This window comes from Ischnura elegans, chromosome 8 (genome assembly GCF_921293095.1).
Source record: "Ischnura elegans chromosome 8, ioIscEleg1.1, whole genome shotgun sequence".
Lineage (NCBI taxonomy): Eukaryota > Metazoa > Arthropoda > Insecta > Odonata > Coenagrionidae > Ischnura > Ischnura elegans.
In genome coordinates this window covers 97,719,061-97,731,947 of record NC_060253.1, presented here as the reverse complement: position 1 = coordinate 97,731,947, position 12,887 = coordinate 97,719,061, and the positions used below count along the sequence as shown (strand labels likewise).

Genomic DNA, 12,887 nt, shown 5'->3' with positions numbered 1-12,887 from the left:
AGGGAAGAGGAGTCACGTCAAGCGCCTCAAGCGCCCTTCGTGACTCAACTGCTCCTTTTAGTTTTAAACCTCTTTTATATTTTAATCATGGCTTTTATCGTGCAATGGAACTGCAACGGTTTTTATAAGCATAAGGAGGAACTTGAAATTTTAATAAGAGATTTTAACCCTTCCTGTATATGTTTGCAGGAAACGCGTTTTAAAGATACAGACAAGGGATATTTAAAACATTTTAACACTTTTAGACTGGACGATACCAGCGGCCAACGAGCCCATGGTGGAGTTTCGGTTTTTGTCCGGGAGGCTCTTTACACCTCCCGAATAAATCTTAACACACCGTTCCAAGCGGTAGCGGTGACGGTGCACGCTCCCGAGGCGATAACGGTGTGCAACGTTTACCTGCCGGAGGGTGCACCCGTCACCCGTTTTAATCTAGAATCCCTTGTTCACCAGCTACCTCAGCCTTTTATTTTACTCGGAGATTTCAACGCTCACGATCGTCTATGGGGAAGCACCCCGGAACAGTGCAACCGTAGGGGACGTATTTTATCAAGTTTTATTAGTGATTTTAACCTAATTTTGCTCAATAACGGCGAGAAAACCCGTTTTAACTCTTATAGCGGCGATTCTTCCTCCATTGACTTGAGTATTTTATCGACTAGTTTGGTCAATAAACTCAAACTCTCTGTGCATAAGGATCTTAGTGGGAGCGATCACTTTCCCCTTTTAATCAAAAGGGAGCAAAATTTAAACCCCGATTTTATTAGACCAGGCTGTTGGATTGTCCGGAAAGCTGATTGGCATCTTTTTAACTCAAATTTTAACTACGTGTGGGATAAAAACAACGACTGTGTAACAAACGTAAATCTTTTGACATCCAGCATCATTCAAGCCGCCGAAATTAGCATACCACGATCTCGAAGCATCCTTCCAAGAAATGCGGTGCCATGGTGGAATGAAACCTGCGCAGAAGCCATTAAAAAACGTAAGAAAGCTCTCCGAATTTTCAACAAGTATCCTACAGCAAATAATCTCTCCGCTTTTCGGCGACTAAGAGCGAAAGCGCGTCAGGTAATAAAGGACGCAAAGAGGATTTCTTGGATGAATTTTGTCTCCGGTGTCAACCACAGGACTCCACTTGCACAGGTATGGCGTAAGGTGAGGAGCATATCGGGTAGCAGCCAGCATCTAGGTATATCCTTCCTAGAAGTCGAAGGAAAGGTTATCACTTCTCCAGCTGCGATAGGGAACGTATTCGCCCAATTACTCGCCAAAGTGAGCAGCGACGAATGCTATGAACCTTCTTTTGCGATCCTCAAGAAAAGGCTCGAGAACGTCCCTATATCCTTTATGGAGCCTAAAACAACGGCAGACTACAATATGCCATTTACCATTTGGGAGCTGAAATCTGCCATCCATGACTCCCACGACACGTCCCCAGGACCCGACGAGATCCACAATGCCTTCCTCCGAAATCTATCGGAATCGGCGTTGCTGGAAATCCTTGAAACTTTTAATCAGCTCTGGGCCAATGGGGATTTTCCTCCGTCCTGGCGGGAGTCCGTCATTGTTCCCATCCCAAAACATGGAAAAGACCGAGCTGATCCGAATTCTTACCGGCCGATTTCTCTCACCAGCTGCCTGTGCAAGTTAATGGAGCGAATGGTAAATCGACGTCTCATTTGGCGGCTGGAGCGTCGAAAACTCCTCTCTAGGATACAATGCGGATTCAGACGGAACCGTTCCACAATGGACCACTTGGTTAGAATTGAAAATTTCATCCAAGAAGCCTTCCTTCTCCGCCAACACGTTGTCGGTGTATTTTTCGACTTAGAGAAGGCTTACGACCGGGTCTGGCGACGTAAGATTCTACGCGTATTACGCGAGTGGGGTTTTAGAGGTTGTTTGCCCATTTTTATACAAAATTTTTTAACCAACCGTGTTTTTAAAGTAAGGACGGGACAGTTGTTGTCAAATTTTGACCCTCTTGACAACGGAGTTCCCCAAGGCTCCGTTCTGAGCGTGACGTTGTTCGCTATTGCGATCAACGACATAGCTCACTGCATCAAGGAGCCAGTGTTAGGGTCACTGTTTGTGGATGATCTCGCGATTTTCTGCAGATCATCTAGGGTCGTGAATGCATCGCGTATGGCGCAACTCACCATCAATAAACTTCACAAATGGACCCAAAATAACGGCTTCCTTTTCTCTTTGGAGAAAACAAAGTGCGTTCACTTTTCTCGCACTCGGGGCGTCCATGTAAATCCCACGTTACACCTAGGTGGTAGAAACCTCCCATTTGTGGAATCAGTCCGTTTTCTGGGGATGACCCTCGACCACAAACTCAACTGGAAGGAGCACATTAATTCTGTCAAGGTAAACTGTTTGAAGTCTTTGAACATTCTAAAGTTTTTAAGCCACGCATCTTGGGGAGCAGACCGCACCACCTTAATTTTACTTTACCGCACACTGGTGCGGTCGAAATTAGACTACGGCTCATTCGTGTATGCGTCCGCTCGCGAGACGTATTTGAAAGCACTTAATTCAGTGCACAACGCAGGTCTGCGACTATGCACTGGGGCGTTTAGGACCAGCCCGATTCCCAGTATATATACCGACGCAGGCGAGCCTCCTCTATGCTACCGAAGGACCTGGCTTCTTTGTAGCTACGTTTCCAAAATTTTAGCAATGACGAGTCACCCATGTTATAGTTTACTTTTTAAACCCCGTTTTATTAATGTTTTTAACCGAAGGACTAAAGCAACCAGACCAGTAAGCGTTCGTTTTAACGATTTTATTCGCGGATGCGAATTCACGCTACCTGAAGTGTATCCTGTTTCATTCTCGGAACACCCCCCTTGGATCACTCCCACTCCGGTGGTGAATATTCTTTCACGATCTCGACCGAAGTCTTCCACAACTCCCTCGGAGTACCAGCGTTTGTTTGCCATGTTCCGATGGAATCACCCCAACCTTACCCCCGTTTACACTGACGGTTCGAAAGATAACTCTGCTTGTGCATGTGCAGTGTTCTCCCCTATCCACGGGAACATCAGAGCAAAGCTTCACCCGATGTGCAGTGTGTACACGGCGGAGCTTTATGCCATAAGGACAGCTCTAGAAGCCCTAGGTGACCACGGCGGCTCCTTTGTCATATGCACTGACTCCAGGAGCTCGCTACAAGCCATCTCTGGCTTCTCACCCGTGCACCCGATCGTGCAAGAAATACACTCTCTCCTGCTGACCCTTTCGAGAAAGGGTTTGAATATCCATTTTCTGTGGGTACCGGGACATGAGGGGATAGCCGGGAATGAGATAGCAGACGCTATGGCCAAGGAAGCTCTGAATAACGAAGTTCTTGTCTCAACGCTGGTTCCCCACGAGGACTTACGAGCATCTCTAAGAAACGTGGTATTTGGAAAATGGAGGGAGTCATGGAGGATTCTAAATAATAACAAGCTCCGTGGCATCAAGGACATGGTAGCAGCGTGGCCCTCCTCAGCTCGTAGTAATCGGAGAGAGGAAGTAGTACTTACACGATTGAGGATAGGGCACAGCCCCCTGACCCATGCGTATCTCTTTACTGAAGAGAAGGAACCTCCCCAATGTGGGGATTGTAAATGTCCATTAAGTATTAGACACATCATGCTAGATTGTGTTAAGTACCGCGAAGCGCGAAGACGAAATAATCTAGGGGGAGACCTAAAAACCCTTTTAGGAAACCACCCTACCAACTTAATCTGTACATTTCGGTTTCTCAGAGAAATAAACATTTTTAATAAAGTCTAATTATGTACACTTTCAACGAAGACATCAGATGCAGTAGATTACTTTATAAATAACTTTTGTAATTAAATAGCACAGTAGTGGTGCAAAATGACCTTGCCGTCGACGCACCCTAAATCCAAATACTACTACTACTACTGCTACACAAGCAAAAGATATGAATTACATATTCTCATCGAATTATGAGAAGGAAAACTAGCACTGCTGGGGAGGAATGGGTTGAAAAGCAACTGAGACACAATAAAATTCTGTTTTTCAAATTTTATTCAAGATTTTTTGGACGTAACACAACAATTTTCCTAATGCCACAAATAGATGATAAAGATGCAACTGTAGATAGACTGGCGGTTGTTGGAGAGATGGTGAGGCTGGTGGTTGTTGGAGAGATGGTGGGGCTGGCGGCTGTTACAGACACTGTGCGGCTGGGGGTGGGTATGAGAATGGAGGGTCTGGGGTTTGTTATGGGCATGGGAGGGCTGGGGGTTGGTATGGGAATAGAGCGGCTGGGAGTTGTTATGGGTATGGGAGGGCTGGGGGTTGGTATGGTCATGGGGGGGCTCGGGGTTGGTATGGTCATGGGGGGGCTCGGGGTTGGTATGGGAATGGGGGGCTAGGAGAAGGTATGGAAATTGGGGGGCTCGGATAAGGAGGGGAGATGTTGGTATTAGGATGGCACAATGGGAGAGGGTAGTTGGAGGGAGGTCCCCTCACCACCGACTCCACGAGCATTCTCAGGTAGTCCAGGGCCCTCTCCTCCCTTTCCTCCTGGCTCCTCAGCATCCCCATATACTCTTCATGCGAAGACCTTAGGTACGTTATGATGTCCGCTTCACTCCTCCTCTTCCTCCGTGATATTAATGGAGTGGCTGGAGCGGCTGAGGTGGATGGGCCAGCTGAGGTGGATGGACCCCCATCATCACCCGAGAGCACTTGTCTGCAACACAATATTAAGGAAGTATTACTTGTCAAACAATGGAATATGAATCGTGCCAGTAATTTAGAACTTCTATGATATCAAATGGAAAAACACAGGGAACGGATTGAGGACTCCATTCCCTATGGTCCTTAAGAAACTAAACAGCGAATGGGTTACCAAGTTATGGTGATTCTGTGCAATGCCAGGTTACACTCATTCAAACAAGCATTCACTTACATTAGTTAGATGATTTGCATCTTTCAATTATGCCTTAGCTCACAGCAAGAAACTTATTCACATTACATATTTCCCATCCCATTGAGGCTATTGTTTAAAAGGAATGAAAAGCTACCACTGGAGTGATATCTCTAAGCAACATTGAGGTAATTGCGTTATTGAAGCACATGTTACATTCTATGAGTTAGTACTTACGATGATATTAGGGAGTCCATCCTTGCCTCAGGAGTCCCCGCCGGAGCAGTGGCATAAAGCTTATGGAGTGCATGCCAATGCACCCACTCCGGCGGAGAGTCCCCTGACCTCATCCCCCGCTTCAACCCTAGGTACCTCTGCCTCAGGTTATTAACCTTATCTTTAATCTGGCTGGCAGACCTAGGGTATCCTATGGTTGACAGCCGCTCCGCCAGCTCCACCCACACTCCCGCGTGGCTCCTCTGATTGCTCTGCAACCTATTCAAAGTAAAAGTGGTGATCAACTACTTTGCAACAACTGACTTAAAATAGTATTTCTTAGGAGAAGAGGGAAAATGTAACATTATTATTGCCCACCCTCATCCACAAAGTTATGGAAATTCAGCATTACAATAGATGAGCCATTAACATAAGCAAGGCAAGGGCCCCAGAACATTTTGGTCTCAATAGGATATTCTGATTAGAAGTTTTCCGAGACGAGAAAAACTTAATTTAAATCATTTCATAAGAATGAAAATTTCTGCTCCAATACTAGTTAGGAAGGAAAGAAACTTCAAAGCCTATGCAGCAACTAAGAAGTCATAACAATGACACCGAAAATATAGGAAGAGGAACAAGGAAGAAGATGAAACCCATGATAGTTGAGTGTAGGACCGTAATTAGTTTCAGGATACACATAATTCACGTAGGCACATCCCCTGGAGAGCGTAAGAACATACACTTCAGCGTTTAATTAGAACACGAAAGATAAACACATTGCTACGCTTTGCTTTTCATCAAGACACTTAACGAAGGGTAGATCACACAGTAACCTTTTACGTATGAATCCCTACGTTATGAACACGTAATCAATTCAGAATATCAATGAGGCACTCAGCATTTTACGGTTTGATGCCCTAAGACGTTAACATGAATTGAGAAATTTTATCCACTTTGTACAAGTGGTAAATGATTTTCCATACAACCATCACAGCATTCTACATGCAAGCACCATACTTCAAATTAGTATTTCAGAAATCGACACCATGTGCTCAACACAATTTGTCGTAAGTAGCGATTAAAATTACTTATTTAGGAAAAATAAAATCACTAAATACCCACAAATATTGTACAATAAATTTACCTTCTCTGTATATCGTTACCCGAGAAGAGAGCGAGTAGAACCTCCACCTCCTCGTCAGAAAAATTTTTCCCTTTATCTCCCTCCATTTCTTTTTCTTTTTGCTCTACCTTCAAAAGGCGGGAAGGCTGGATAAAAATCGAAAGACGTTTTGCGATCGATTTTCATTTCCTTACTCTTTTTTCTTGGCACACTAGCGCTAACCATCGTAAGTTCGGCTGTGTTAGGTACTAAGCCCTACGATGGTAACTCTTCGCGTTTACACGACGTTTTGAGTTTACGCGCGTAGGGATCAACGTCGCGACGATCGTTGTGTAAACTGGGCACAAGCTCCCATGCCCTTACATTGTTCTCTATCGGAATGTGGACGGCCGTCCAAAATCGGTGTGTGCTATAGGTCTAAGGGTTGAAAACTATTTCAGCGCTGCCAGAAAAAATACGGCGATTCAGTAGTTTGCTCTATCCAACTTAAACGAGAATAATATGTACACTAGGAAAGGAATAGTTTGTCCTGAGCACAAAATCTGAAGAAACCACAGAAAAGAAATTTGTCACTTATTCTTCCGCCATACCCAGAGGAAACAAAATTTACAAATTCATTTGGTTCACAAGGTACTAAATACTTGATGGCATTACATTTTTTATACTCTCTCCATGTCAAAGCTTGATTTATCGGATCAGAGGGCTTTCGAATTTGAATTTCAGAACATTCAATTATATACTGTACATTGTTGAATTGGCTTGAAAAGACAAAGGTAGATCAAAAATTTGTTATGCTTCGGAAAAAATATTGAATTTTTTAAGCACTGTGAAATAAGAGGTAAAGTTGTGTAGATAGTAGAAGAAACTCTTGTCTTACTGATTTGTAATTGGTCTCCTAATCTCTCCAAGTTGTCATTTAATTTAATTTTGATGATGGTCATGAAAATGTCTCTGGTGGCAATCTTAAATATTCTAGAGGGCAAATCAATGACGTACATTGGATCATTAGGTATTCCTAAGTACCCATTGGGGTAGCTTCATTATTAAGTCTGGGGTAGCTTCATTAATATTATTGTTTTCACCAACTCCAACACTCTCGGCTGAGAATGTGATCGAGAATATTTCATCAATAATCAACATGTTTGGTTACCGTATGGCAATCTCTGGTGCATTAAATCTAAGAATAAGTTAGCATCAATTAACTTAGGTGATCATTGAATAGTAGCATAAACATTGTTCTTAATGGTTTGTAAATTATTTCCCTTCAAATAACTTAAATTAAAATTGTTTTCGTCCGTTCGACTTATTTTGGAAGACCGCAAGTAAAACAATAAATCACGTTAATTGACTTTGTCATTTAGTATAAATTTAACACTAACATTAAAATAATCTTCACAGCAATAATGAGATGTCTTGCCGTTGATTTTTTGGTCATCTCGCATTTCTGCAGTGAACCATTTCCTTCGCACACGAGAATTAAGAGGCACAGCAATAAAACGTTTTCCCAGATTTCTTACTGTGGTAGATTTACAAAGCTGTAGAAAGCAATATATATGCCTTCTTCCTAATTTCCTCCATTTTCACCCTCGTTGTTTCTTCTCTGACGCAGGATCACAGGTTTTTCGACGGGGTTGACGGGTTCCGCAAGAAGTTCGCTGTGTGTGACGTCAGCATGCCTTCGGCAACCATCGTGCGCTTTCGGAGCGTTTGAGCCGGCCCTCGGATTACACACTTTTCGCTTATCCTTTTTAGGGTTAATTTTTTGAATAGAAAAGCGCTGAAACTGCCGCCGGTATCCCCTCAGTGTGTACTTTCATTTAAGACAGTAAAAAAAATTGGCGAACAACCCTATTCCCGATCACTTCCGGACGTGCTGGGACGACGATATTATTACCGAAGGTGGGGAAGGGAAAAGGGTCGAGGGGAAAATACGAAAACTCCTTCTGTGAAATTACTAAGTATTGTAGGTCCTGTAACTCGAGTATTAGGGACAATTCGCGGAATATCTGTATATAGTACTAGGTAGTGATGTCTTGTCTGCCATTTATTATACACTGATACCTTTAGGCGAGGCACGCTTTCATGGGGTGAGGTTACTAAGTATTAAAGGTCCTGTAACTTGATTGTAAGGGACAATTCGCGGAATATCTGTATATAGTACTAAGTATTGATGCCTTGTTTGCCATGTACTAAAAAACCAGCGATATGAATGGACGCATAACTGAGTAATAAAGAAGTTGCAATACGTCGTATGAGAGAGTTTCTTCGTTATTTTAATCAATATTTACATATTTATATCTACATTCGTCTGTCGTCAAAACATAAATTAAATTTTCGGCGAGTTGTTTACATTTGACGGATGTTCTTGCGTATTTCAAGAAGAAAGATTTAAGGAAGACAAGGTTTCAATGTGCCTTACGAGCAGAAAGGAACAATATCAGTCAAAATTAAATTATAAGTATTAATTATTAATAATTAATTGCAAGGTGAAAGTGAAAACATGCGATGTTTCAATAGAATAATGAGTTTACTTTGTTTCGAAATGCCTGAATGACAATTTCGAGTTTTACATGTGAAAGGCAAGAGTAAGGAAATAATTGAAATCGTAAAATGCATTTAAATCACCAGATCTCAAAATTTACTAAAATGATTATCAAGTTTAAGTTCAGGTTTAATATTGGTGAATCTTCATTCCTCAAATATAGAAATTTGTACAGTTATTATTTTATTTTAGTGAATTTAAATTAGAGCTAAGATTTTCTGCGTAATTTGCTCTGAGATTAATTTTAAAATTATTGAGATGAAAGGAGCGTTTTAGGTTTGAAATAACTTAAGGATTGACAAGCTGCTGCTTTCTCATTGGTCGGTGGTTGTCCATCTCTTATTGCTGGTCTCACATTGGTTGGTGGTTGGAGAATCCTTTTCCATGCGTTATGCAGGTGGTAGCCTTGATCAATGTTAAAATTCGCCGGCGTTTTTTGCTATCTCAATAGCTTCTCTGATAAGTTGAGGGAAGTATATATTTTTATTGCTATTGTTTTGGCGTCTTCAAAGAGCATGTTGTGTCCAGGTTCACTTCAAGCATGCTCAGATATGGCTGAGAGTTAGTGCTGTTTGTTTTCATTAGCCCTTCGATGTATTTGCAATCGGATTTTCATCGATCTGCAAGTCTCGCCGATGTAATATTTTCCGCATGAGCAAGGCACTCGAGTTTTTGAATCTGCGTAGAAATTTGAAAAACTGAGCAGCAGGCAACGTCCAGTTCATGTTCTTGCTCGAACCCGAAAAATATGAATCATTTATCACATGGTGTTGATTTAAGAATGTTGTTGCTTGAAATATGTACAATTTAATTATGAAAATTGGACAACCTTTAAAAAACACCCCATGTAACATACTTGCATTGCTTATTAACTACTATAATTGGCATAAATAGGAAAAAAGTCAAATCACAGTTCATTTCACATTCATTCACTCAAAAAGACTCTGAATATTTACACACAGCGACAAAAGTGATTTTTTGAATCATTTTAATTCACATAATCATCGTCGTGGTCGACGTCATCCTTGTCTATTTCTAATACAGGTTCCCTATTGTTGAAATTCACACCAGTGCACCCAGAACAAGTTGAATTGCAATATAGTTCAACTTTTCTGCAGCCTTATGAAACGCCACACTTGTTTTTACAATTACAAAAAATCATATTTCGAAGTTCTCTATGAGCTGGCGTTTTATTCATTTTAACAAGGTGCTATGAACCTTCCCTTACGAACCATCCCCAATTGTCTGTCGGCTGAATGCTTTTATTTCCAAGCCACTGCTGAATTTGGTAATATGTTCTCTTTGTGTGTTCGTCTAAGGCATCAACGGTGGGCAGAAGAGATGACAGTTAAACGGCACTGCTTTTCTTTGTACCCTTAATGAAATACTCATAGCGCATTGGCTCCAGAAAAGTTTTTAAGTCTTTATTTTTTTTTTAAATTTGAGCTGCAAGTGTTCTGTGTGAAACTGCAGCTCCGTATACACCCATGTCTCGTATAGCGCAAGGGATGCGTTCCTTGGGGTCTTTGCGCTATACGAATTTGCGTTATACGAGAGCATTTTAACATTGGGAAGATAGGGATGCGTTCCTGGTAGCATAGGTCTTGGGTATTGAATTTCCTCTAAAACATCTATATTCCCATAAAAAGCCTTATAAAACATTATTTATATAAATTTTTATAGTTAAAAACATCTTTAAAGATAGTATGCACGCATTCGAAGACTTTTATTCACGTTAAAAAAAAATTCTTACGTGCTTTTGAAATTCCCTCCTGTCGTGCGGGTGGGCTAACATCTCAGGGGATCGTAATGCGTTGCCAGCAGTTGACGAGTTTTCAAACTAGTCTTAAAAACAACTATTGCGTCACCCAGGCCCTTTTGTCGCTCATCGAAATGACAGGAAAATGCTACTTTGAATGCCATTTCGTAGCTAGCGGAGTTTATGAATGATAAATCATTTTAATTTGAAGTCCTCCGAGTCATTGGCAGCTACGTGAAACAGTCTTTAAATACCTTGAAACCTGACCCAGGTTTTCCTTCCCTGAAAATGAATGAACGAGATTGCATTCTTTTCCAAAACAATATCGTCTCGTCAACACTAAAAACTGGTTGAGGGGGAAAGGAGCCACTTTCAATTACAGCTTGTAGTTCATCAGAAAATGTTGCGGTGACTGCGCTATCAACACTTGCAGATTCACCTGATATCGCCGCACTGAAAATACCTGCTTGCCGTTTAAATTCTGGAACCAACCGGAGTTTTCACTAAATGTCTCGGAGCGATTACCACTCTCGTCTTTTTGTACTGATTCACTATGAACTTTCCGTGTGTGTAGACCGCATGGTTGAAGTTGGTGCGGCTGAGGTCACTGATGTTTTAACTTCGTCTTTATTCAGAATAAGGCATCGTGCGTTTAAACTTCCGCGCAATATCGCTTTGACGCTCTCCAGTTTCAGAGCAATTGACCTCTTTCCATTCCTCTTCTAGGTTTATAGTTTTTCTTGATAAATTCTTGATTTTTCTACACGCATTCCTATTTTTTGCCATATTCTCTTGGTTTTTACTCTGTATGGCTCTATCTACATCACCTTCCACTGCTGAACTGTATTCCTGAGACGCACAAGGCCTACGACTGCGGGGAGGGAACGAAGCCATTGTGTTTGAGACACTATAGCGGACCCTTTTATGTGTTGATGCTATTCATGCGCAACTCGGCCACCGCTCCATTTCTCCCCCGTGAATACCGATGACCTTGAAGGCTTTAGCGTAGACCCTTTACCTGGAAGTCAACCGCCCGATAACCTATGACGGAAAAAATACGTCTCAAACCGTATTGCTGAAAAAAAAATCATTTCCACTAGCCCCTCGCATAATTAACGATCTAAATTATTTATTATCATTCTGTAAAGGAGACGGGATAAATTACTTCGGTAGGCCGGCTATCTAGACCCAATGACGAGTAATTCTTTTGGCCATTGCACAGCAATGGATTTCGATTAATATATAAACAAAAAAGATTTGAGGCAAGCAATAATATTAATATGCGTAAAATGATAGAAATTTCGTGTGTACTTAGCGCAAGTTCACGTTTTATCATGAGAGCGTTTAAGATTTTTGATTAGGCTACACTGCGTTGCAATGTTTCCCCGCGAATTTGCGCTATATCGAAATTGCGCTAATCGAAATTGCGCTATACGAGACATGGGTGTAATCCTATTGCACAGTACATGCCGGATTTTAAAATTTCTGCAGGTTCAGCAGTACTGCTATGAAAAATTTCTGCTTGTTCTCTCACGTCAGGTCTTTTTTCTATGAGACGAAAAAATCTTTTTTTATCTTTATTATAAAAATCTGAACAGTATCACATCCAGTGAATGCATGAGAAAATGCTATCAATTTTGCACTGTCTAGGTAGCCTACTTAGAACTTTTGGAAGAATATACTGCGGGGGAAGAATTTTGTTTCCCGAGTTTGAGAAAATGGCGGATGATTGATGATGATAAAACCGCGACTCGTGTTTGAAACGTCGGCAGAATGGAGGGAATCCATCCGGCTGGAAGCCCGAATAGCCTTTTTCGAATTACCAAACCAGTTTGATAGAATTTATCAAACTGGTTTGGTAATTGTTACTGAATTTTTCGATGTGCCATATGAACCGAAAAGTTTGATTTATTTCATCAGAATTCGATAGTTCTACCTAAACTTTTTTTCCCGTGTACGATGTAGCCATATGGCTACGGTGGTCGGAAATTGATTAAATCATTCCCATAGCAATCGGAGAGAGGAGGTAGTACTCACACCGTTGAGGATAGGGCACAGCCCTTTGACCAATGCGTATCTCTTTACTGAAGAGAAAGAACCTCCCCAATGTGATGATTGTAGGTGCCCATTAAATATTAGACACTGATAGATTGCGTTAAGTACCGCGACGTGGGAAGACGGATTTATCTAGGGGGAGACCTAGAAGCCCTTTTAGGAGACCACCATACTAACTTAAATTATACATTTCAGTTCCTTAAAGAAATAAATATTTTTAATAAACTCTAATTATGATCACTCTTTGTACGAAGACACCATATGCAGTGGCTCTCTTTCTACATAAGTTTTGGAA

The 12,887-nt window shown here is 41.5% G+C and overlaps 1 protein-coding gene across 1 annotated transcript; it reads right to left on the bottom strand.

Moving 5' to 3' along the window:
* Positions 1-4,359: 4,359 nt before the first annotated feature.
* LOC124164462 (chromatin-remodeling ATPase INO80-like) lies at positions 4,360-6,343 on the bottom strand. The gene is made up of 3 exons (XM_046541789.1): positions 6,258-6,343; positions 5,135-5,392; positions 4,360-4,720 (listed from the first exon to the last, which is right to left on the bottom strand). The coding sequence occupies exons 1-3, from the start codon at positions 6,341-6,343 to the stop codon at positions 4,360-4,362; spliced, it is 705 nt and encodes a 234-aa protein (XP_046397745.1).
* Positions 6,344-12,887: the final 6,544 nt, after the last annotated feature.

Bases quoted from the DNA above. Each gene is read 5' to 3' on its own strand.
- LOC124164462 (XM_046541789.1), bottom strand. From the start codon at position 6,343: ATGGAGGGAGATAAAGGGAAAAATTTTTCTGACGAGGAGGTGGAGGTT. The intron at 5,393-6,257 runs GTAAATTTATTG...TACTTTGAATAG, and splicing joins GGTAACGATATACAGAGAAG to GTTGCAGAGCAATCAGAGGA. The intron at 4,721-5,134 runs GTAAGTACTAAC...ATTGTGTTGCAG, and splicing joins ATGGACTCCCTAATATCATC to ACAAGTGCTCTCGGGTGATG.